This window comes from Mustela putorius, unplaced genomic scaffold (genome assembly GCF_011764305.1).
Source record: "Mustela putorius furo isolate JIRA1106 unplaced genomic scaffold, ASM1176430v1.1 tig00000129_pilon_pilon_pilon, whole genome shotgun sequence".
NCBI lineage: Eukaryota > Metazoa > Chordata > Mammalia > Carnivora > Mustelidae > Mustela > Mustela putorius.
This window is the reverse complement of record NW_025421290.1, coordinates 3,132,834-3,157,614: the sequence shown is the minus strand read 5'-3', so window position 1 is coordinate 3,157,614 and position 24,781 is coordinate 3,132,834. Positions and strand designations below refer to the sequence as shown.

Genomic DNA, 24,781 nt, shown 5'->3' with positions numbered 1-24,781 from the left:
ATGCACCCTGATGTTTATGGCAACATTATCAACAACAGCCAAATTATGGAAAGAGCCTAAATGTCCAACAACTGATGAATGGGTAAAGATAGGTAGTATGTGTGAGATTAAGAGTCACTTATGGTTTGTCTCCCTCCCAATCCCATCTTCTTTCATTTATTCTTCTCCTACCCACTTAAGCCAAATTAAAAAAAAATATAAAAAAAAAAAAGATAGGTAGTATGTGTATATGTATGTATGTATGTATGTATGTATATATAGTATATAACAATGGAATAATTTTCAACCATTAAAAATAATGAAATCTTGAGGCGCCTGGGTGGCTCAGTGGGTTAAAGCCTCTGCCTTCGGCTCAGGTCATGATCCCGGAGTCCTTGGATCGAGTCCCGCATCAGGCTCTCTGCTCAGCAGGAAGCCTGCTTCCTCCTCTCTCTCTGCCTGCCTCTCTGCCTACTTGTGATCTCTGTCTGTCAAATAAATAAATAAAATCTTTTAAAAAAATGAAATCTTGCCATTTGCAATGACATGGCTGGAGCTAGAGTGCATTATGCTAAGCAAAATAAGTCAGTCAGAGAAAACCAGATACCATATGATTTCACTCATAAGTAGAATTTAAGAAACAAAACAGATGAACATAGGGGAAAGAAAAAAAAAAGAGTGAGAGGGGGGTAAACCATAAGAGACCCTTAACTACAGAGAATAAACAGGGTTGCTGGAGCGGAGGTAGGCAAGGGATGGGCTAAATGGGCGATGGGGATTAAGGAGGGAACTTGTTATGTGCACTGGGTGTTGCATGTACAAGTGATGAATCACAAAATTCTACTCCTGAAATAGTATTACATATTATTACATATTATTACATATTAACATATAATATTACATTATATGTTAAGTAACTAGAATTTAAATAAAAATTGGAAACATTAAAAAAAGAAACTGAAAAAGTAAATAAACTCTGAAGTTGACTGTAAATTTTATATGACTAGTACCGAAACTGATTCATTTGTTTGTAATCATACCCAATATACTTGTTGACTATAGACCCTTTTCCTTCTTGGGATAGTCTCTCTTTCTTTCTCTTTCTCTCAATCTCTTTCTCTCTATTTCTCTTTGCATCTCTCTGAATTGTCTAGAGGTTTCCCCTGCGTGGAGAATAAAATCTTCTTTTCATACTGGTCTATGGAGTTCTTCATGAGTTGGTCCCTAATGACTTTCTAGAAAGCTATCTTCCTGTTCCTTCAATGCAATAGACTCCAAGAACCAATGTTTTGCCATGTGTCTGTACATCTCTTCTCACATCTATATGTGGCCTTTTGTTTTTCAGGTCTATCTCAAAATCCATTTCCTAATGATACTATCTAATATAATCCTCAATGTTTTCATACTCTATTATATCCCACTTTTTAAAAGTATTTATTGTAATCTGCAATTATCCTTATAGTTTGTTTGTCTGATTATTGGCTATTATGTTTCATTCCATTAGAATGTAAGCTTTTGAAAGAAACCAAATGCTCAACAAAGGGAGCTTGGTTAGGCGATTCCATTGCACACACACACTGGGATTGTTGTTCAGTCATTAAGAATGCTGCTAAAGGGGCTTCTGGGTAGCTCTGTAAATTAAGCATCTGACTCTTTATTTTAGCTTAGGTCATGATCTCAGGGTCCTGGGATCCGGCCCCATGTGGGGCTCTGTGCTCAAGGTGGAGTCTGCGTGAGAGTCTCTCTCTCCTTCCCTTTCCCCTTCTGCCACTCCCCTCATTCACTCTCCTGCTCTCCCTCTTCCTCTCTTAAATAAACAAACAAACAAACAAATAAGTAAAGTCTTTTTAAAAAGTGCTTCTAAAGATGATCACTTATTGCCAAGGAAAGATGTCACTCTATATAGAAGAAAAAGAAAGGATACAAACAGGTAAAGAAATATATCATTCAAAATATGTATCTGTAACAATTTTCCCTTTTCCAAATCCTAACCAAGAGATTTATTGTTTCAGGACATGAGAGTTAGGGTATATGCTCTTTTCAGAATTTTTCATTAGGAAGAAAAAAAATTTATTAATATTTTAGCAACATTTCAACTTGTAAAAAAAATAGGCATTTGCATTAAATATGCTGCATTACACATTAAGGACTTAGAGAACTAAGTTTAGTATGGTCAGGCCATATTTTTTTTAAAAGTATAATAATACAGAAGATAAAGGAACTGAATAGAACAGAATGGAACATATCAAAATACTTTGGTGCAAAGGGTAATATTATGAATAAAAATGTGTTTTGGATGTGTGTATGTGTACTGAGTCAGGATAAAAATATATTTATTACGCTGTAATGGAGGTAAGTAAATGGCAAGAAAAGAAAGTTTGGAAATGGCTGCTATAAATGAGTTTTACTTGGGGGGGTAGATGGGAAAAATAAGAAAATTCCCCTTTTCTGGTTATAGGAGTGTAAGAAAAAGAGGGGGAAAGAGAAATATGAGAGGTCTCCTTTATCCCAGGCTTTTGCTGAGTAGAGGGGTTTGTCAGATACATGGAGAACAGAGGTCAGAGCTACCTCTGCTTCTATTCTTTTCCATGAGATCCCAGGCTTCTCACTGTTTTGACAACAGAAATTTATTCTCTTAACGCTTCTTGAAGCTAGAAGTCCAAAATCATGGTGTCGGCAGGGCCATGCTCTCTCTGAAGGTGCCAGGAAGGAATACGCTCCTTACCTTTTCATAGCTCTTGGTATTGCCAGCAGTCCTCCACCTTCCTCAACTTACAGATGCATCACTCCAGTCTCTGCCTCTGTTGCTGCACGGTATTCTCTGTGTGTGTCTGTTTCTGTGCCTTCTTCTCTTCTAAGGACATTGGTCAAATTGGGTGAAGGGCCACCCTACTTCATGATGACCTCATTTTAACTAATAACATCTGTTAAAACCCTACTTCCAAATGGGGCCAAGGTCTGGGATTCTGAGAAGACAAGAATTTGGGGGGACACTAACCTGGTACAGCTCCCTGTGCCTCCTTCCCTCTTCTCATCTCTATCTTGTTGTATTCTTCCTGGTTAACCTTCAGACTACTTAGCCACATGTTAGGCTTGTCTTATTTTCTTTGCCAATTTGGTGGCACACTGGGCTTATTCAATCTCCTAATTACAACTTTCCTATCTATAGTTTTGTTTTTCTTTCTCCCTCCTTTGATGAATCTGTTATGAATTTCCCCTGGAAACCCCCAACCCTCCACTTCTTTGGATCTGCTCCTGAAGTTTGAACTTGGATAATAATGTTTTGCTTCCTTGAGCCACCCGTAATAGACAGAACCCAGTCCTATTCCCTTACTGACATATTTATAGAGGATCGGGATGTACAACTCTAGCTAATATTTTGAAATATTATCTTATATTCAATTTGTTTCTGATTTCCTGTAATTCTTGCTTCTCTAAGGTTCTACACTTATCGAAGCTGAGCACACCTTCAGGGAAAGGGCAGAAACCAAGGCAAAAAGAAGCGTCAGGCATTTGAAAGAAAAAAGTTTTTTTTGGTTTTTTTTTTTTTTTTTGGAAGATCTAGGCTTTAAATTATTAAGCTTTAGCTTGGAGAATTCAGACCACAGCAGTTTTTCTATAAAGCAGAGAGTAAGGAGAATGCAAGATTCAAATGACTTTCATTTTTCCCTTTGCAAGGATGGTCAACTTCCCTCTGGCTTGGTGGGAGTTTTATGGCCAGGAAGAATAGAAGAGCATAGAGAGAGGAAGGAAAATGAGATGTAGAGTTGGAAGACAGGGATATACATATTTCTGAGGGGGACTTCCCTGTCCTCTCTTATGCCTGAAAGGTAGTAGTGACCTTCGTATACGTTAGGTATTCCATGGTATAGAAAGCTTATTTTTTCAATCTTGCCTTAACTTTTGGATGAAAATATCTCAGAGTGTAAATCAGGGAAACTACAAAGGAATATAAAGATCAACATGGCATAGTCAGGTAAAGAAAGAATGAAGAATAATACCATATGGTTTCCAAGGTGTGTGGTGTGGAGGAGATCCAGACTTTCCTGATGGCCCCAGAGAAGAATGAGAAAATTCTTCAATGTCAAGAAGTCTGGGAGAAGCCTGAGGTCAGAAGAAGATAATAGCTGTGTCCTTATCACTGAAAGACACTGGGTGAAGATGTGAGCCATGGGTGCCATGGGGTAAGTGGCAGACACTCAGAAATCAAATGGAAGTCTAACGATATTGGGTGAAAGAACACACCTCTCTCTAATATAAGGACAAAACATGAACCAACCATTTGTGGTATGAGGACAAAGTGAAGGGCACATGAGAGAAACCCTGAAAAACTAGGTAATTAGATAAAAGGTGCTAAATTTAAAAAAAAATGGTCTAGAGAGAGAGAGTTCCTGCACAAGCCCAGTGGGGGAGATGTAAGGGGGGGGGTGGGTAGATAATCCCAAGCAGTGTCCACACCCAGCACAGAGTTCAGTGTGGGGCTGGATCCCCCAATCCTGAGTTCATGACCTGAGCTGAAACCAAGAGTTGGACACTCAGCTTACTGAAATACCCAGGAAACCCAACATATGCTAAATTTTAAATCAAGAAGAGGCTGTGCTTCCTTGAGTTTTCCCAACCATTAGCTGATGTGAGTAGCTTGTCAAGAGGTCAAGTTCAATTACAATGTTTAAAGTCTATGTTATGTTATGGCATATTATATTAATTGTATTGGTGTTGTGATGCTAAATTTTGAAACCAGTACCTGATATGACCCAAATTTTCTTTCCTTTATTTCCTGTTACATGCACAAATATAAATTACTCCAAATATAGAATCATGGGGAACGTTTTAGTTCAACTCTCTTCTAATCCTTTATATCTTATCTGTGGCTTAATCAAATCGCTTTCTTGTCAGAAACAGTGGGCTTCTTTACATTTCCACCACAAAATTGCTAATCCAACTTTGATGTTAATCTTTAATCTAGTCTACTGGTGACCTAGAAGTGTAAGCATTACTTCATACCAATCTGTTTTTAAAAGATAGTAAACCAAGAAAAATGATAAGTGGAAACTTCTCTGTGTTAATATTTAAGCTGTGGAGTTTTCAAAAATAATCTTGAAGTAGAATTGTACTCTAAAATTTTCAAGTTTTCAGACAATCTTAAGCTTTTCCTAAGTACTAAAATGCCAAACCATTACAGATAAACTGTAGGAAAACTTCAGAATTCAATGTAACTGGACAGAAATGGGACAGATGAACTTTGAATGAAAGCAAGTAACGTCATGCCTTTTAGAGAAAACACTTACTTCATCATGCTTATAAAACTAAAGATTCTGAGCTGTTAGCTAACCTCAAAATGGAAGTGATTCAAGTCGTGGTCACATATACTAATGCTCTTTGACAACTAACAAATATTATCAATAAAAATCTTAGGAGTAATAATATATTATTAGAGTACTATGTGTCAGGTGCTGAGCTATGTATCTTATGTGCACTACTTTACTTAAAATTCATAATAACCTCTTGCTCTTTTTGTTTTATGAAATAAGGGAAACATCAAGGTCAAACTGACGTCAGATATTCAAGCTCAAGGCAGTCTGATGTCAAAGCTCAGACATTTACCTTCTATGTTACACTGCCCTGAACTGAACATCTTCTACTCTGGAACAAATCTGCATTTTTTTTCTGTTCCTGAAATAGTGTCAGAATCAAGGGAGACGTGCCAGAATAAGAATAGATCTAGGGCAGGGCTACTAAAATTGTCAAGGCTATGGTATATGAGGGTAGGCTTTAAAAAAAAATAATTATAGGTTCAAGATACAAACTATAGAAAACATGAGTGGTTCACAAAATCCTGGAGGTCTAGAACTATAGACTAGCATATCTGTCTTAAAGAAGGAGGGCATATGAGAGAGAACGTTCTTTACTAAATCTCGGAGATTTGCTATTTTTAAGCTGAAGATAGAATATAGAATATCAAGACTATAAAGACCTTGCCTCATGTTTTCTACCTCTGCCTCTACTTTCCTGTGTTTGTGAGGTACTTCTCACCAGCAGCCACAATATATCTGAGACCTTAGCCCCATCATCTGGTAACAAATTACCTTGGCATCCTCTCAAAACAGTCTCCTTATAGTCAGCCTTTCCTAGGTACCTCCTTTTTCATTTAGACCCTGGATTTGCTACCTCTGGGGATTATCCTTTGGGTATTTTGTTACTTCCTCAAGCCATATATCTCTCCTTGATTTCTTTCAGTCCATACAATGGGGATTTGATGTGCTTCTTTATTTCTAATTTAGCAGTTGCCTTTCTCACTCCCCTTTTTGTTCTCACTAAAGCCCTGTTGAGGGACAATCCTGTTTCCCAAATGAAATCCTGAGTTCTGCTGTTTATGAACAAGTGCCCCCTGCCTGTCTTCTGGAGATGACCAGATCCCCAATACTATGCTTTGTCTCACTGATAGTAAATCATGTCTCGCTGTCATCTGAAACAGTCAATTCTAGGTGATGCTGCTTAGGTTTTTTCTAAGCTTGGATGCGGTGAAGCTATTACCAAGTGGGAGAAAATGAAACTAGGTGGACAGTCATTTGGTTAGAGAAAACTTATCAGAACAGAATATTTTGTAACCTACAGGAATGGTTCAATTGTAGGGTTTAATTAGACTTTATTATAATATGAGTTAGCTTTAAAGAGAACTGGTCCATTGGGCAGAGGTTGAGGAAGGGACAGTTTCGGGTCTCAGATTCATATCCGAGCCACAGAAAAATGGAGTTTGCATTCACAGATTTTGGAAATATCAGAAGTAGATTTAGCTTCAGGATAAAAGGATGAGGCCAGAGATCTGTATACACAGACAACTGAGATATGATTCAGGGTGAGTTATAGTCCAAATAAGATGTGATATAAACCAGGAATCTGTGATCAAGAAGAATAAGGCAAGCAAAGGAAGTGTGGGGCAACAGATTAGGGTGTGTAGTTTCTGAGAGATAACCTATATACCCATGATGATTTCTACATTCTTGCTTAGTTTTATAAACCAGACATGGAATAGTGTATATGTGATTTAAAGGACCACTGGTGGAAACAGGGAGTAACCGTAAAAATACACAAGACTTGGTATTTGCTTTATGGGAAGAGGCTAGATTAGAAAGAAAGGACAGATTTGCTACTAATATTCTGACTTTGCCCTACTCCGCAGTATCTCCTGAATTACTAGCTTCTCTTCTTTCCGTCCCACTATCTGGGGTGTATCTTGTACTAAGCCCTGATTCCCTCCGTGACATTGCCTCTCCCACGTTATCTAGGTTGGAATGTCACGCTCATGCTGGAAGATGGAGATAGAAATTAAAAAGAAACCATAGTTAATAAAACTATAACAGGTTATTAAGGTAATAAGGGTTGTCAGAGGAGAGCCCCTAAATTCTCATGGTCCTGTAATCAGAAAAGATTAAGTGCTGTTCTTATTACAAGAATACTCTTCAGTGAGCCTTAGCAGATGCAACGTGGGATTCCTTTGGGCTCAATGCAGCGTCCATACTCACAAGGCAAAATCCAAGAAGCTGGTAATCCATAAAGTTATTTACACTGCTCCTACAGCAAACTACACTAATTGGGCTGCAGAGTGTCCTGGGTCTGATTTCATTGCAGCCTTTGGACCTGTCTTCTAAAACTCCTCTCCTCTCTGATAAATCTTCTCCCTGCCAGTCATTAAGTCTCAGCTCAGGCTCACCACCTGGAGGCCTTTAGTCGCTAGTGCTAGGTGTGGCTGAATTCAACACACTGGGTTGGTCAGGACAGATTAAAAAAATGTTGAATTTCAAGCAGAAAACAAAAAAACAAAAAACAAACAAAAAACCTTGATTGGTTGAACTCACCATTTGTTTCCAAGAGTTATCTATCCAATGTTTTCATAGGAACAACAACAAAAAATATTAAATCCAGTGCAATTTTTATCCTCATTGCCATGTTACTCAATTAACGGTTGCATGTAAAATTTGCCACCTAGTGCCTTGGGACTTTATTTATATAATACCCATAGTAGTGGTGCATATGTTGACCAACACACCCTGTCCACTATGTGTGTTTCTTTAAAGGAAGGGATTCTGTCTTATATATATTTTTGTATGTTTCAAATCTAGAATTAGGCCTGGCCCAGAGTACATACATCTGGCTGTTTCCTCAACTGAAATAAATTCTGCAATGTCCAGGTTCTCTAAGTTCTCTCCAAGCTCCAAAGAGTTCATTCAGGAACTGCTGAGGTTTCCATGGCTGAGATGTGCACTACGTGGAAAATAAAGGCCCCGTGAGTTCCCAAAGCTTATACTCTAATGTTCAAGGTTAAGGAAAAAATCTCCATTAGGGATAGTCACTTAGTCTGGATTCCTTTGTAAATGGGATATACACTGAGATTCTGTGATAATAAGATATTTAAATCTAGAGTTCTGCAAACAGTCAAAGGGCCTAGGATTCCATAAATACCCCCCCCCAAAAGGACAGTGCCGGTATGCAGGTGAAGTACTATTTGCAGAACATGAGCAGCTAAAATCTGGAAGTACCTCGTGGACATACTGTGAGCTGCCATCTGAGAGTTGCAATTTACAGTCCCTTGAAGCTGCTGTGCTGTACTACGCAAGAATGATTTACTTTTAAAAGACAGATCTTCAGAAACTTAAGACAATTCCTACCGCCCACCTTCCCTACACAAATGACTAGTGAACTTCATTCTCTTGAGAAATGACACACATTGAGTTTTAGTTCTAAAATGATTCTTAATTCCATCCTTGAAAGTGGCATTTCAAAAGAAGGGGTCCCCAACAACATGTGAGTCATGCATTGGGACCCTCTCAACATTCTTGGTTCCTCCTATCTTGGAAAGCCAGAGGGTAAGCACTAGATCACACCCTAAAAAGATAAAATGCATAATTCACTTAATTGAGTTAAAGGACCTCATTGGAGACAATGGGGACTATTCATTTTCATGTGTTTGGAGCTCCCTCCCCATAGCAAAAGTAGCAGGGGGAGAGGGAACTGCAGTATGTTATGTTAATTTATTATGGGAGCAGATAAATGAATACTATGCTCCAGATTCTCCATAGCAATTAGTTTTGTTACCCATGTATAAATGCACTTTTTTAGCTATTTTAATCACTTCCTTATCCATATGCCGTTTGAATTGTTAAGAATATATTCAAGAAAGTGAATTGCACGCAGGAAGCACTAATTATTGTAATTATAAAAACAACTCACAAACCACTTCTATATTCCCAGTTTTCCCTAGCAGAATTTGGTTAAGTATTCCTACACTCGCTCCAATGTAAATTAAAGATGCCTCCAATTTTCTGATCCTTTTCTAACTACGAATTTCTTAAACTCAGTATCAGAACTAGCTAGCTCTGCTCCCAATGAGAGTCTGTCTTTCACAAAAGAGAAAAGATTTTCAAAGCAGCTAACTTTAGTAGGAGACGTTGCATATTAAATAAACTAAGCTCTGAACTCCTAGTGTTTCTCCCCTAGAGAGGAGAGACACCTCATCGCCAGGATGACCACATTTCCATTTAAAAGGATGGAAATGGAGAAGAAACGAAGGCACTTCCAAGTGGCTGCTGGCCTGTTCTGCCCTCTAGTCAAGCAGAACGGGTCCTGGAAGACCTTGGGCGGCGGGGAGGAGGAGGTAGTGTGTTGTAATTACCCTGATCTAGGCTGGTAGCCGGCCCTTCCGCGTGCAAGCGCAAACAGCGGCATCAGGCATAACAGCGGCGGCAGCGCCGCGGAGCTCCGAGTCCGGGGAGGGCCTCGGCGGGGAAAGCTGGAGGCCGGATGTGGCCGGCCTCGCGGAGCCTCTCGGCGCTGTCCATACTGATGAGCTCCTCGGCTGACACAGGCAGGCTGAGCGAAGGCGGAGCAGAGGAGGCAGAGGAGGCGCGGAGGCAGGCGGCTGAGCCGCGCACCCGGCTTTGACGTCGCCCAGCTGCGGCTAGCAGCTCGCGCTCTCAGCACGTAGCGCGCAACGTGACCACACACAGCCTCCCTCTCGGGCAGCCCGGCAGCCCGTCCGCCTGCTTTCGGCTTCGCCCTCCTCTTCCACCTCCTCCTCTCGCCTCCGCGGCGCGCACTCCCGCGCACACCCAGAGATTCCGGCCGGCGTCGAGCCCTGGGCGCTCCGCCGCCCGGCCCGGCACCTCTGCCGCAGCTGGGGCCCGACCCGCGGCCACGCAGCTGGGTGTCCTCCTCGGGCGGCCGCTCCCGCGTCCAGCTCTGGATGCCAGCACTACGTTAGCCCAGGCGGGGAACCCCTTCGGCGGCTCCCTCCTCTAAACTCCCGCCTGTCCCGACCGCCCCCACCCCTCCACCCCTCCACCTGGCGGGGGCGGCGCGGAAGCCCAGAGGACGCGCGCGGTGCCGGTGGGCACGCGTAGACGTGTGTGCGGATCCGGTCTCTGCTTGGCATTCTCCCTCTTTCGCAAGTGGCGGTGTCTGGACTCTGCTTTCGGCTCCCGGAATTGGTGCGGCCGCCCGGAGCCCCTTCTTCGCTGGCAGGGCGCTAACGGCTATTTTGGAGAACGGTGGTGGCGGCGGCGGCGGCTGAGGCTGGTGCCCGAGAGAGCTCCAGACGCACACTCTGCTCCGCGTCGGTCCCTGTCCTCCTTCCTCCCCCTCCTCCCATCCCTTCCTCCCCACCCCCGTCCCCCTAGCCCCACTCCTCCTCTTCCTCCTCCTCTTCCTCCTCTCCCTGCTCGGCGATGCGAGCCTGTATCGTGTAACAGGATTGGCGTTGCAATGGCAACTGATGGAATGGGGGAAGGCAAGACAGCAGGGCTGGGGGCTCCGGACTGCGGGCGGGCGGGCCGCTGCCGCCGCTTGACGCTGCTCCGGGGACCTTCGCGAGTTACTTTGTAAAGGCGAACCCAGGCGAGGACGCCCCTGCTCGGTGCCCCGAGTCAGAGGCCACTTCCTGCTCCGTGGCTGCCCGCGTCAGGCTCGCACCGCTCGGCACCCCCGGACCCCGGCCCGCGCCCGCTGCCAGCCCAGCGCGCCGCCGCCGCCGTAGCTGCGGAGACTCGAGCCCGCTACCCTGAAGAACACTTCGCCTCGCGGCCCCCTTCCCATCACGCCCCCTGCTCCTCCCCGGCGTCTGCGATTTTCCCAGGCGCCCGGTGTGAGTGCGGCGTGCGTGTGAGTGTGTGTCAGGGTATTGTGTTGTGTGTGTGTGTGTGTGTGTGTGTGTGTGTATGAGTGTGGGGTGTGCGGGGCTCCTGCGCTCCGCTCACGGACGCTGCCGGGGAAGGACGGACAGACGGCGCTTTCTTCTTCGGCGAGCGGTTCCCGGGCACCTCGGCGCGGCCCGGGCGCGAGTGGAGCGCGCTCGGCTAGCCGCCGGCCTCCGGAAGGTCCCGCTGCGTACCCCCTGGGCTGGATATGTTCATGTTCACGTGAAGATGGATTTAGTGTACGGTCTCGTGTGGCTGCTGACAGTCCTCCTGGAGGGGATCTCTGGCCAAGGAGTATACGGTGAGTGGAATAGCGACGCTATCGTGACCTTGTGATTCTTAGGCAAGATGGGCTGGCGAGCGAAAATGCACGACTCGCACCGTTGCGGGGCCCCTCCCGGCGTGGTGTTTGATTTACACTTCATCACGTTATTGGGAGCGGTAAGGAGGCAGCGAGCGTGCTGCGGATTGGGCTGCGAGCCGCTCCCCCGGCGCCTCGGCTGGGGCTGGGAGTTGGGTCGAGCCGGCAACATTGCACTCTTGCGAATGAGTGGCTTTGCGCTTGGTTTATCCCCGCTAGGGCCCCGAGCTCTAGCAGTCTTTGATTTAATAATCAGTTGGCTCCTTGCATTGCCGCGGTGTCGGTGCCGCGGTTTCCCCTGAAGGGAAGCTTCGAATGTGACCCTAGTGAGCTTCCCATCCCTCTCTGTCTCCCGCCTTTTCCTTCTCTTTCCTTCTCTCCACCTTTTCTTTTCCTTCTCTCCACCTTTTCTTTTCTTTCTTTCTCTCTCTCTCTCTCTTTCTTTTTTTTTTTTTTTTTTTTTTTTTTTTTTTTTTTTTTTTTTTTTTTTTTTTTTTTTTGGTGAATGCCTCTATGACTTGATTTTCCGGCTCAGGAAGTGGGGTGACAGTTGAGTTGCGTTCTGCACCAGCGTTGCCATGAATACTGACTTGGGGAGGGGAAAATAGCAGGCAAGACTCTCGATGCCAGACACAATTAAGGGACATGTTTATGTGAATGGATGAGCAAAATGCATGAATGAATGGTTGGCCAAGTCTGTGCGTCTGGGCTCTGGGGCAGGACACCAGCTTGCTGCAACAGGAACACAACCTCAGTTTTCTGGAAAACCCAGGTCTGGGCGGGTTAGGATCAAGGCAAGCTTGTTAATTTGGAGATTTTTAAGTCCTCAGGAGCAAATCCAGGTTCCTTTGCCTGTCAGCAGTTGGCACCCTTGGCTTTCGGGACTGAGAGACTCACATACACATACCCAGGCTCTGGTTGAAATGTGCGTCTTTTCCTGGGACAAGCAGGCAGTGCCACAAGGGGAACATAACTTTTATCTCAAAGATATGGTAGAGAGGTTAGGAGGATAGCTCTTGAGGGTACAGCAGGCCAAAAACTCTCCCAGAGCTCCCCTACGGTCCCTGTGTGCTGGAAACCAACCTACTACCTTTGTTATCTATCAAAGTGCTGGCGGGGGGGGGGGGGGGTTGGACCCCAGCACTGCAGTGCTAGGTCAATGGCTGTTCTGGAGCAAAGGGCATGAGTGTTTGTGGAAATGTCAGAGCTCTCCCTGCAGACCCCAGAACTTACTGCAGAGAGGGCATGGGTGCAAGGGGACCTTGAATACTCTAACTCTCTGGGAATGTGGTGTGTGCCTGGGTAGATGCTGGGGAAGGGATGTGGGAGATCCCATAGTAGCCTTTACTGTCTCCACTGTGTTCTTCCTGGTCTGAGCAGTGGGAGGGGGTTGTCCGGAGGGGGTTCTGGAGCCACGGAATTCCATCTGCCACTCCCCTTTCCTGTCTTCCTAGTTCCCTTTTAGGCTTGGGCCGGGAAATTTTCACTTTCTCCCACTTAAAGACATCTTAATTTCTTTTCTCTACCCATCCCCTCATTACCAAATGAAAGAGAACTTGCTTGACAGAGGTGGTGGTGGTGGTGGTGTTTGTGTGTGTATAAAGGAGATGTTGAGACTCCAGGCAGATCTCACTGCTTGGGCTGACAGCAGGAGGTGAGGCACTGAGGAAGGCAGGAATGAATTGAGTGCTCTTTTGACTTCTGCTGGTCTCTGGTGTCCCTGAGATGAGAGTGGCTGAGATTCTAGGGATGGAGGAACGCTGAAAGTAGAGGCTTCTGAAGGAGCTGTTCCTTAGCATGGGGGAGCCTGGATTCCTTTTATCTCAAGTCTAAGTCTCTCTTCCATTTGTTAGGACCATCCCAGCTAAACGGATTAAAAAAAAAAAAAAAAAAACAACTGTTTGTGTGTATGGTGTGTGTGTGTGTATGTGTGTAGGAGATAATGAAAAGTTAGAAAGATTGCAGGGACAGGACGTGCGAGAACTCTCTCGATTAGAAAGGCACGGTTCCATTTTTCCTGTCACTTTTTGTCATTCATATTATTGTCCTGGCAAGTTTCATGTTGGGCAGTGGAAAAAGGTAAGATCTAGGAGTGGAGATAAGTAGGAAATAATTACATGGAAATAATGCCAATGGTGCTTAACAAAAAAGGGGGAGGCAGTTCTGCTACTGAACTGATCTTTGCGATGAAAGTGGTGGTCTTGTTTTGCTTGTTTTCTTTTAATGTTGATGTGGGTATTGGGCATCTGACTTGGAATAGAATGAGTTTTGTATGAAAATTAGTCAGCAACCCTGGTCGTTATGAATGCCACAGCTATTAGGTGGGTGAACAAATATATTTATGTGTTACTTTTTAAGTATGTCTTAGCACACGTTAGGTTCTTACAGTGGGAATCCCTAACCTTCAGCATCAGCATCACCTGGGAACTTGTTAGAAAGGCAAATTCTCAGGCCCCCCTCTTTTCTAAATCAGAAATTCTGGATGTGGAACCCAGCAGTCTGTGTTCATGACCTCAGGCCATGATGACTGTGATGCTTGCTGAAGTTTGAGAACCACCAACATGGACTTAAAATTTCATTGCGTTGACTTTGTAAATCATGACCTTTCTTAATCTAAAGTAGTTTGAATTTTATTAGTGAACGTGTGTATAATGAAGAGAACAGGTTTTTTTTCTTTTAATTTAGGTATAAAATATTGATCAATTGTGAAAAGGACACAGAAGAGTTAGTATAAGATTATAGATGTGTTTTGAACATTTTACATGAAAAGCCTTGAAAATGAATGAATAAAAAAGGGCAATTATAGGGGCACCTGGGTGGCTCAGTGGGCTAAAGCCTCTGCCTTCGGCTCAAGTCATGATCCCAGGGTCCTGGGATCCAGCCCGAAGTCAGGTTTTCTGCTCAGCGGGGAGCCTCTTCCTTCTCTCTGCCTGCCTGTCTGCCTGCTTGTCATTTCTGTCAAATAAATAAATAAATTTTTTTTTAAATGGGCAATTATAAACAGACTTTAAGACCTACATAGGAACTTTGCTACCATAAAAATCTATATCGCTCTATCCTTTTGTCTGTGTTTGCTAATGAAAAACCATTCATGTAACACACAAAGTATTATTTCTTAATTTTGTTTTCTAGTAGCCAGCTTTAAGAAGTAAAAATTATGTGCAAATCAAGCGAAATTATTTCTTTGCAGCTCAAATTAACTTCTTGATTTAGTAATTCAGGTTTTTTTTTTAAAACAGTATATTTGTTTTAAGGCACAGATGATATTATCTTGAGTTACTATAATCTTCTTTCTCTTATGTTCAATCAACTTGACACCATGTGCAGTACTTATGTGTGAAAGTTTATGCTGTAGACCTAGAACTGATTGTCATTTATCTTGGGATATTGCTCAGCAAACTAACTGCATGCTAGCTGAGATTTGCATATGTGTGGCATTTGGGAAGGGAACTTATCCTTCACTTCACCGATATCCTCCCCTCTACCAATAATTTTGATGTCATTTAAAAAGGACATTAAAAAAACTGACATTTTCCCTGTTTATTTCTTAAATACTCTGTATCAGTCATGGCATCGCAGTGATATAAATTGTTTGAAAACACTTCTGAAGGGAAGATCACAAAAAAATAATTTTTTATAATAGAGCTGCATCAGAAGAGTCGATGTGGACTTCCTGAAAAAACTGTTAACTATTCTAATGGATAATGGTCATTTGGAGGTATCTGTATTTGTGTAGTTTTTAAAAATCCATTTTCTTGAGTTACAGATTTGACTTTCTTGAGTTTTAGATAGTTATTTGCATTCAAAAATTTTTTTCCTCAAAATAGTCTTCGAATTTTAGTGTTTTAATTTTCCTTACACCGAAAACCAAGTCATTAAACGAAGAATGAAATGGTATCCATTGCCGGCATTATTTTGTTGGACTTCCCTTGTATGAGGTTGAGGATAACTAATTAAACATAGGATCAGAGGTCATAGTAAATCCCAGCTATGTGTCTATTTAACTGAAGTACCTAGAACCAAGTGATCCAAAGCATTTTTCCAGTTTTGAAAGTTTTCTTTGTAAGTTATTCTGTGTCATAAATTGTTTGGGCTGTTTAGCTATGTTTCCTTTTCTTTTTCTTTTTAAAGATTTTATTTATTTGTTTGTTTATTTAGCAGAGTCCTTAAGTGGACTATTAAGTATTTGGATTGAGCAGGTGTATGTCAAACCTAAGGAATCAGTAGGAGAGAAGGAGAGAGAATCTCAAGCAGACTTCGTGCTGAGCACGGAGAGGGACATGAGACTCTACCTCACTACCCTGAGATCCTGACATGAGTCAGATGCTTAACCTACTGAGCCACCCAGGCACTCCCTAACTATGTTTTCTAGAGATCCTCTTGGTAAGGCAGCATACTGAGAATCGTATCTCCTGGTAAACTTCTCAGTTGTTTTGCTAAAGATAAAAATAGCTCTATTGCCACACACTGTATTTTTACCTCTGACCCATCAGGTCCTTAATTTCCAAGGAGGCTCATAAAAGATTATAAATGCATTAGCACAAGACAAATCTACAAATGAAAAACAGAATTATAGTCTCAGTCTGAGTAGTTTTTAATGGGGGCCAAATCAGCCAATGACTGGGTATCCTGAAATGGTTAATGCACCCTCTATAAATAGCTCCCAGGATGTGCAGGAAGCAATAAACAGAGTAAGCTTATCAAACATACTATAGTCACTCAATTCCAGTAATATCAATTATAGCGAGCTATATTCACTCAATTCCAGTAATGTCAGTTAATATCGTATAATTTAGGAATAACATCCCAGGCAGTAGCTATATAGAAAAGACTTGGTGGGATTGAGAATCAGGGGATAAGGTGGATTGGAAGGGTCTGGAAGGTATTTCAGACTGTCAAGGGATTGAATCTGAATGGATAGATTGGCCCAAAAGGTTAGGTGCTCTGGAACGTCTGTTAACCATTACATCCAGTCCCAGGATATTGCCACCCTCATGGCAAATTTGTTCCAAGTGCACGGAATTGTGATTTTTGTCCAGTTCGAGTTTGGAGATCTTATTATATTATATGCTGCTTTTGACTAAACACATATATAGGATGTCAGCCTGTGGGAGGAGAGGCAGATATGACTTTAATAAGTGTTCCTGAAAAAAAAAAATTGTTCTGAAGCTCTATCACATGTAGTCAGCTTTTTCTGTCTTTCCACTCCTTACCCCACTGCTCATACACATTCACAGACTAATATCATCACATCACCACCTTGGCCAGCATCACAAGGAAAAGTGACCTGCCCTTTGTAACCAGGATTATTTTTGTTCATTCAGAGTCGTCCTTGCTGGTCACATAACTGAGAATTCACAAGTAAAATAGGCAGATTATTTTATGTAGTATTACTTGCTCATGTCTTATAAATCCCTAGGAAAATCCTTAAGTGGACTATTAAGTATTTGGATTGAGCAGGTGTATGTCAAACCTAAGGAATCATTTTCTAGAGAATAAGTCAGAAAGGATTCCAGGGTTCAGATAATTAAGAATCAGAGGTAAACTTAGAAATGAAGTTCTGGTGAATAAATGTCACAAAACAAATCCAAGGAAGGATTTTTTTTTTTTTTTCATGATCTTGATTTCTTGGCTTAATTTTATTGTCCCTTGTTCTGACACTTCTTATTGATACTGTAGAATTATTTTGGGGTGTGTGTGTGTGTGTTATAAGGTGAACCCCCTGAAGTCTTCTTTGAGAAACAGGATACAAGCAAAGTTTTCTGAGAGAACATGCTTTGTATTCTTTGAAAAATTAGTTTTGATGTGATTGTGGTAGCACACATGGAGATGGGACTTACCAGCATGAGCCCTATGGGTTGAGTTTATGTCTTTTTAAGACAGTGTTAGGAACTGTGGTCCTGGGTTGTTTTCCAGCAGTAGAGGTGATTCGTCATTCACATTATTTGGTCTGGTCCTCGTGCTTTGGGAAGGTCTTGAGAGAGCTGGTTTTAAGGCTTGTTACTTACAAAGGTGGAGGCAAACAGCAAACATACCCACCTGGTTCTGATGTTGATGCTGGTGTTGTTTAGCAGCTGCAGTAAACTGAGGGTATGGGCTCTCAGCTGGGAGCTGAATTGGAGCATGTCTTACTCTCCTTTTAGGCTATTTTGGAAAGATAAGCAGCGTATTGTATTGAGCGCATTTCAGGTATGAATAGGGTGAACATTTTCAGCTTCATTGTAATTGCTGTTAACTGAATAGTCCCACAAAATGAAATTTCATTTCTTTGTCTCAGTGTCAGTGTAAATACACAGTTTACAGCAGACAGGAATGATGGCATTTATAGAAAACTGTGTCCTATTTTTATTTTTGAATCCAGTTAATAAATTTCTGGGCTTCTACAATCATAAAGTTGTAAGTGAGCAGAGACTTTAAGATATTATTGAGTCTTCACACTAATTTAAGATAGAATATGTCAGTCAAATAGTGGTCTTAGGTTGTTTGTGAGATTTGTTTACAGAAAGAAATTTCACAACTCTTTCAGAATCCAGGCACATCCATTGGATGGATATTTTTTTTTTCAACTTACTAATAGAGCCCCTCATGTTCCATTATTGGGGCATGCACTTATTTTCCATTTTATGCTAGTACAGTTCCATTTCTTTCTTAACTCTACCACCTTGCACTGATGCCAGTTAATCTCTTTTTATGTTGATTTCTTTCTACTTTTCCAAGACACTATGCCTTTTCTAATCTTGGTTTTAAAACACTTCAGTTCCTTTTCTGTTAATATCATTGATTGAATTCAGTAAGAAGAAGATTTTCACTTTATAATCCAAATCATACATTCCCCACAAGTTTATAATCACAGAAAAGGATTTCAAATATTAGGAGCATACTTTTGGTCTATTACACATTTACTGTAAGTATATTAGTTGAAGACATATTATTAGGTAGGAACAAGGATACTGGAAATTATGATGTAACTTATTTTTGCCTTTTAGTGTGTAACCTTTATAACTTTTCATAAAAATAGGAGACATCAGTTTCTTACTCTTTCCACTCGAAATTATACCAGAGGTTGCTGTGTGCTAGACAGATAGGGTCAATATGTGACATGTTACCGTATTTACAAGCGGCATATTTTTTGTCTTATTTTTTTTGTAATGAGAATGGGAGGGATAAAAATAATTGAGTGATCCTGCGGATAGGAAAACATGTCTGTCTGAAAGAGGAAAGGTTGGTTCATAGCCAGGCCTCCTAGAGTCCTAAAGGACAGCACTAAAGGCAGCTGAGATCTCAAAGAGGTAAGTAGAAAATAGGATGTCAGCCTGGAAAATGCTGTTAGGAAAATGTACCTGCGCCTTAAGTAATGGTAAAAGCAAAATCATTTTTTTCTAAAGTAATAAGAACTTTATTCATGTGTGTCAAACAGAAGAAATAAAATGGTTGCCATCTGACTGAAGAACATCTTCAGGGAGAATTTTCTGATCTGAAAGGGAAAGATGAGGAACTCTTAAATAGAGCCTGTGGTCCCTGTGGACCAGATTATCATGCCTGCTAATTAATTGTATGACTCAGGTACATAAGGAGAAACAGGAACAGATTAAACATCAAGACATTCTATCCATTATTTTGAGTAGAACTGTGTACTGAGTCTATACCTTGCCTCAGGTAGATTTTCTCCTGAAGAAGACGAGGCTTCTGTAAGTATCCTGAGAAGGATAGAAAAATCTGAGGAAGATATGCAGCTTTTGGGAAACTATGGCCAGTGGGGATTCTGCACAGATTCTGGGAGGATGTAGGGGAAGTTCTGGTAATTCAGTCAACAAATTAATGTATTACTGCTGTGGGTAACACATGTGGTTGCGTGAAGGACTGTGAACGCAGAGAGTTTACAAGTTAATTGAAGAGATAAAACTAAATGGAATATGAAGTAAGACTATGAGAAACATATGAGTTTGTGCCTAAACAAAAGAGAGCAATTACAGTAGGTGTCATGGTTGGAGGAAACTAAAAAAAGCCGATACACCATACGTTGAGCCTTGAAAGTGGGTTGGCACAATATAGGTAACAAAGAAGGAAAAGAAATTGCTACAGCGTGGATCCTAGCTGTGGGAATAGTGGTACAGAAAGAAAAATAACTCTAGAATGCATATCTAAGAAAACCTAAGCTATTCCTCCAAAGTATGCCCCAACTAGAAAGATGTTTTCTGTCATTTAACCTCTCCCATCCCCCACAGAAGTCTGTAAGTCTGGAAAATAAATTTCATTGTGTGATACTCTAGAACTTCCTGAGATATTTAGGTCCACCAAGATTTGGGTTTTGTTCAGTTGGGAGCTAACTGAGTGCTCATTAGATGATAAGACAGTTGTGTTTAAAGTTCCTGGGAGGGGTGCCTGGGTGGCTCAGGGGGCTAATGCTTCTGCCTTCGGCTCAGGTCATGATCCCAGGATCCTGGGATCGAGCCCCGCATCAGGCTCTCTGCTCAGCGGAGAGCCTGCTTTCCCCTCTCTCTCTGCCTGCCTCTCTGCCTACTTGAGATCTCTGTCTGTTAAATAAATAAAATCATAAATAAATAAATAAATAGATAGATAGATAAATAACATTCCTGGGAAATACTGTGCCCTTCCAGATTCTAGGCAACCGTAGGAAGCTTTGAACCTACACAGCAGCTCCTCTTGGAGTTAAAGTCAAAAGACTTTTCAAAGCCTTTTTAGAGTGCCTACTACTTAGAAGCAGCGAACCATGGGTCTAGAATGACTTGAAATATCATGTTGATTTTTACAAATGTATAGCCTGGGAGATGAATGCATTGCCCTTATAAAAAGAGAGGTATGTGTTTTCATTATTGTTTTTTATCCTTGTGCAAAGCAGCACAATGTGGTAGAAACCAGGGAACTTGGACTTGCTCCTTGTTCAGCTATTACTTTATTGGGTGACCATAGACAAAAATCTTAATCTTCTATCCATTAGTTTCCACATCTAGTAAACTCTTAGGAAAGAGAGATGTTACATAAAGGATGGCAAGAGTGAAAATGTATGGTTGCTTTTTTATACCTGGAATAGACGGAGAGTGCATGGAAAGTGTTCCCCATCTTCTTAAGAAAGTACACACAGGTGCTCTAGCAATTGGACCTCCTAACAGGATGGCCATTTGGTTCTTAGAACCACGTAAAGGGCTAGAAAGTATCAGAGAGCAAGTAATTTTTTCTGGAAAAAATATTCCAGTGTGTCAGCCTAACAGAAAATAAGTGGTCTATTTTAAAACAGTATATCTGACATTAATCTGTGCATGCAAATGCTACTTGATATTGCATCTCATGTACATGTATAGCTGACACTGCTCTTCAGGCTAACCCCTTCTCTCCCATCAGCGTAACCCTGGAATTTCTCCTTTTGCTTCTTACTGGTGGGGTGGTAGGGGGAAACTCCTATGCCCCCTCATTTAAAAGCTCCACTCAATATTAGTATTACCTAAACTTTATGAGTTTATTTATGTATTTATATTCAAATGTATATATAAATCTTGCTTTAGTACCAAGAAACAAGAATATTCCTAATGTTGTGTCATTTTTGAGACTAAGTGAAAATTAGTAGTCTATAAATATTAATTTCCAAGTGGGAAAAAAGTAGAAATTATTTGTAAAAATATAAATATTTGAGAGTGTAAAAATAAAAACGGAAAATGAGACTATATTACTAAAGAGGCTATCCCATATTTATTGTGTAGCATCTAATCTTGACCCAAAAGTGACCCAAATTGCTGTTTTTCACCTACTCAACTAATCATTAAAAAACAAAAACAAAAACTTTTAGATTTAACTGAAAAGGCAAGGATCTTTTTAACATTAAACTGTGACAGCTATATATATATAAGAAAATATTTTTCTACTTAATGATTTTTTTTTAAAGAGTTTATTTATTTATTTGACAGACAGAGATCGCAAGTAGGCAGAGAGGCAGGCAGAGAGAGAGGAGGAAGCAAGCTCCCTGCTGAGCAGAGAGCCTGACCCGGGGCTCTATCCCAGGACCCTGAGATCATGACCTGAGCCAAAGGCAGAGGCCTTAACCCACTGAGCCACTCAGGCACCTCTACATAATGAATTTTAAGTATACTTGGCAAACACTGCGTTTTTGAGGGTGATAGATAGTTTATGTCGATAATCCCTATTCATATAGCTAATAAGATAGGAAAAATTAAATAGGCTAGTCATTTGAGTGTCAAGATATTAGTTAGATATATTAGTTAGAAATATCTGCTACAAAACCAAAAGGTCATATTTTCTCGAGACTTTAAATAGACAACAAAATTATTAGTTGAGAATAATTTTCCCTATTATGTGGAATGAACAATACTGGCTTTGTGAAGGAAGTCACTATAAGCGTTGACATACGGTAGATTCTGTAGTGTGCACAGATTTAACTGACGTGTAGTTTTGGAGTTCTCAGTCTTTAGTCTTTTAGAATTAGTCAAGTTCTTATTAAGAAGTCATAGAGTGCTATTTTTGTCTTGGTTTTGAACTTGCCCTTTGTTTTTTGTAGTTATTCTACACTGCTGTTGTGATTCTCCACTTGTTCTTTTATTCACATATTTATAATCTGGTTCATTGTTCATACTGGACTATTCACCTGTACCCTTTCCCTGTACAGAGCTGTTATATTAAGTTTAAAGTTTTCAGTCTTACTTCACAATTAATCAAAGCTCATCCTTTGGCTAATTTTGTTCTCACTTTGTCACGCATAGATTGATCTTCGTATAATTGCATAAGGAGATGCAACTCTCTTCCATTATAACCATTCCCTGCAATATTGTAAGCTACATGATGACATCATCATTGTGAAGACTGAGTTTTATAAATTTCCTATTCTTTACCTAAGACAAGAATATCTCCCAATGGGCTGCAGCCTTTTATTCAGAGGCTACTTATTCTCTGATTATTTCCTGTGCTTCTCTGCAAACATCCCTCCAGTGGCAGCAGCTGGGGTTGAAAGTGGCCTTCTTTCTGCTCACTGTGATTTTGTAATTTTACCATTGAACTCTATTCTAATTATATGTGATTTGGGTTACCATTTCAAAAAGCATGTAAGTTTTTAGTTTTCTGTCATCATTAAAAACTCCGCTTGTTAATGCCTAAGATCTTCAAGCTTACTTATGCAAAGATGTACTTTGAAACGTTTATGCTCTACCACCTCTCCAGTTTCAGAGAAAGGTTAAAGAATCTTCTCTATCAATCAGTGTCTGTCTAGATATAAATAGATATACACACACTACAAATATTTATTTATATGTAGAGTATATGTGTATATGCTCTAAAAATATATTCACATATATTAACTGTATTTAAGTATGTGTGTTATGTGTGAGTGTGTTTGTAGATCTGTAGAATGGGTGTTGTGGGTTAGTAGCTATACTTTGGATTAAGCAGGAGGAATCGAGTGGCTTTCCAGCTTTCCTTGCCAACGTGACTCTGATTCAGTGTTGATGGCAGAACACGCAATCTCTTACCTAACTTTCATTTTGTTTTTAAATACCATTTTGTGATACTTACATGTTCTTAATTGTTCACCAGTTTAAAATATTACCTCTAGAAGCTCATCCCTTCTCTTCCCGTCTATTTTTTTTTTTTGCAATTGATAGGGGAGAAATGTTTCTTAGCTGCATAATAGCACTACACATGCAGTCTCTTTTACTTGCAGAACAGTGAGGAATACACTTGAAGCCCAGTGTTACTGGTATGCTGAGAAGACCATCCCTCTTGTCTGTTAGCCAATTCTTTATAGTAGGTCTTTCTTCCTTTTCTCTGTATTCAAATGAGGACAGTAAAATAAATCCATAAACTAAATTTAAGTAACTTGGATTATCTACCTTCTTTTTCCTTTTATTATTGAAAAATAATTAAAAATAGGATATAGTATTTTTTCCATAAAATAATTGCCATTTATTAATTGTCTACTATTGCCATACCTTGTACTAGGAGTTTTATGTCTGTTGTGCAATCCTTTAATCTTGGAATGAGATGATGAGAAATTAAATAACCATTGGATAGTTACTGTTGACTAAATTTCGAATCAGATTTGAAGTATATGTAAAAATAAATATTTGTATACTTATGTGTACTGTTAAGTTACATTCATGTATGTGGATGTTTATAACTATGATTAAAACATGCAAGTTAGCTAGCTCATGTTCCATGCATGAAACTTACCTCAAGCAGTGTATGTTTGAAATGCAAATTGGATAAATTCTAGCTTTTTGCATGAGGAAAATATATAGGTAGTTAATGTCAGCATTTTATATCATGCAGTTTTCTTTCTTAGAAAAGAGGGTTAGGATTTATAATTTTGGGTTTTTTTTTTTCCCTTTCTTTTTAGAACCAAAATGCCCCTACTGAGGGCTCTCCCTGGTATAATTTATTTTTGGACTGATAGGATATTTTAAGCTTATTCATAATTAGTGACCTGTAAAAGTGAAGACATGACTCTACTAGATATTCTGCAGAAGTAGTTCTTTTCTTCCATGTAAAATAGTAGGCATGTGCTTATAAAAAATAACCACTGTCGAGTGTACTACTTTATTTTTCCCCAGGCTGATTAACAATCACTGGCCTTGGTAAGATTGATAGTTAAATGTCATATTTGGCCTGATTTTGCCTTGAGTTCCCTGGGGGTATTGCTTGGGCATTTTTTGCACAGAGTTAATTGAGGGGACTATATCAGCGGGTTCCTTTTCTTAAAAATCTTGTTGTGCTCAAGAGGACAGTTGATTGCAAGCTCTGTCCTTCTCTTAGCTGCCAGTGAGTTCCTCAACCCTCAAAGCTTACAAATTAGTGCAGTTTAGTGATTTGTTTTAGGCTTTTAGCTACAGCATTTGCTGCCATAAAAGCCATTTTTTCCGATACCTTTTGAATGCAGTGATTGTGTCATATAGTATAACCCTGTACCATTCTGGCTATTGTGTGATTGATACAGAAACTGCTTCGATAGGAAACCATTTCAAGAGAGAACAGGAAAGGTATTATATTCGGCTGTAGTGCCATGCATTTCTAAGCAGCTGATGTTTTCTTTAACTGATAACCACCCCCTAAATTTTCAGAGGCAATTGAGCCTTTAGAACTTTAACTCTTAATTCAGTCTGGCTGCAGAGAGCAGTGTCCTGGAGTTCATTATACATTCACATTTCATTAATTCATTCTGGAGTATGACTCTGTTGCTTCTGTTGTATTTTCAAGTCAAACCTCTTTAAGAACATGGAGAAGTATAAATTTA

At 40.7% G+C, this 24,781-nt stretch overlaps 1 protein-coding gene across 1 annotated transcript in view; it reads left to right on the top strand.

The window, feature by feature from the left end:
- The first annotated feature begins 10,219 nt into the window (after window positions 1-10,219).
- MDGA2 (MAM domain containing glycosylphosphatidylinositol anchor 2) overlaps window positions 10,220-24,781 on the top strand; it is an 871,541-nt gene continuing 856,979 nt past the window's right edge. Inside the window, exon 1 of the mRNA XM_004738721.3 lies at window positions 10,220-11,469. Coding sequence (XP_004738778.1) covers window positions 11,190-11,469 — 280 coding nt within the window. The 5' untranslated portion in view covers window positions 10,220-11,189. The remainder of the gene's footprint in view (window positions 11,470-24,781) is intronic.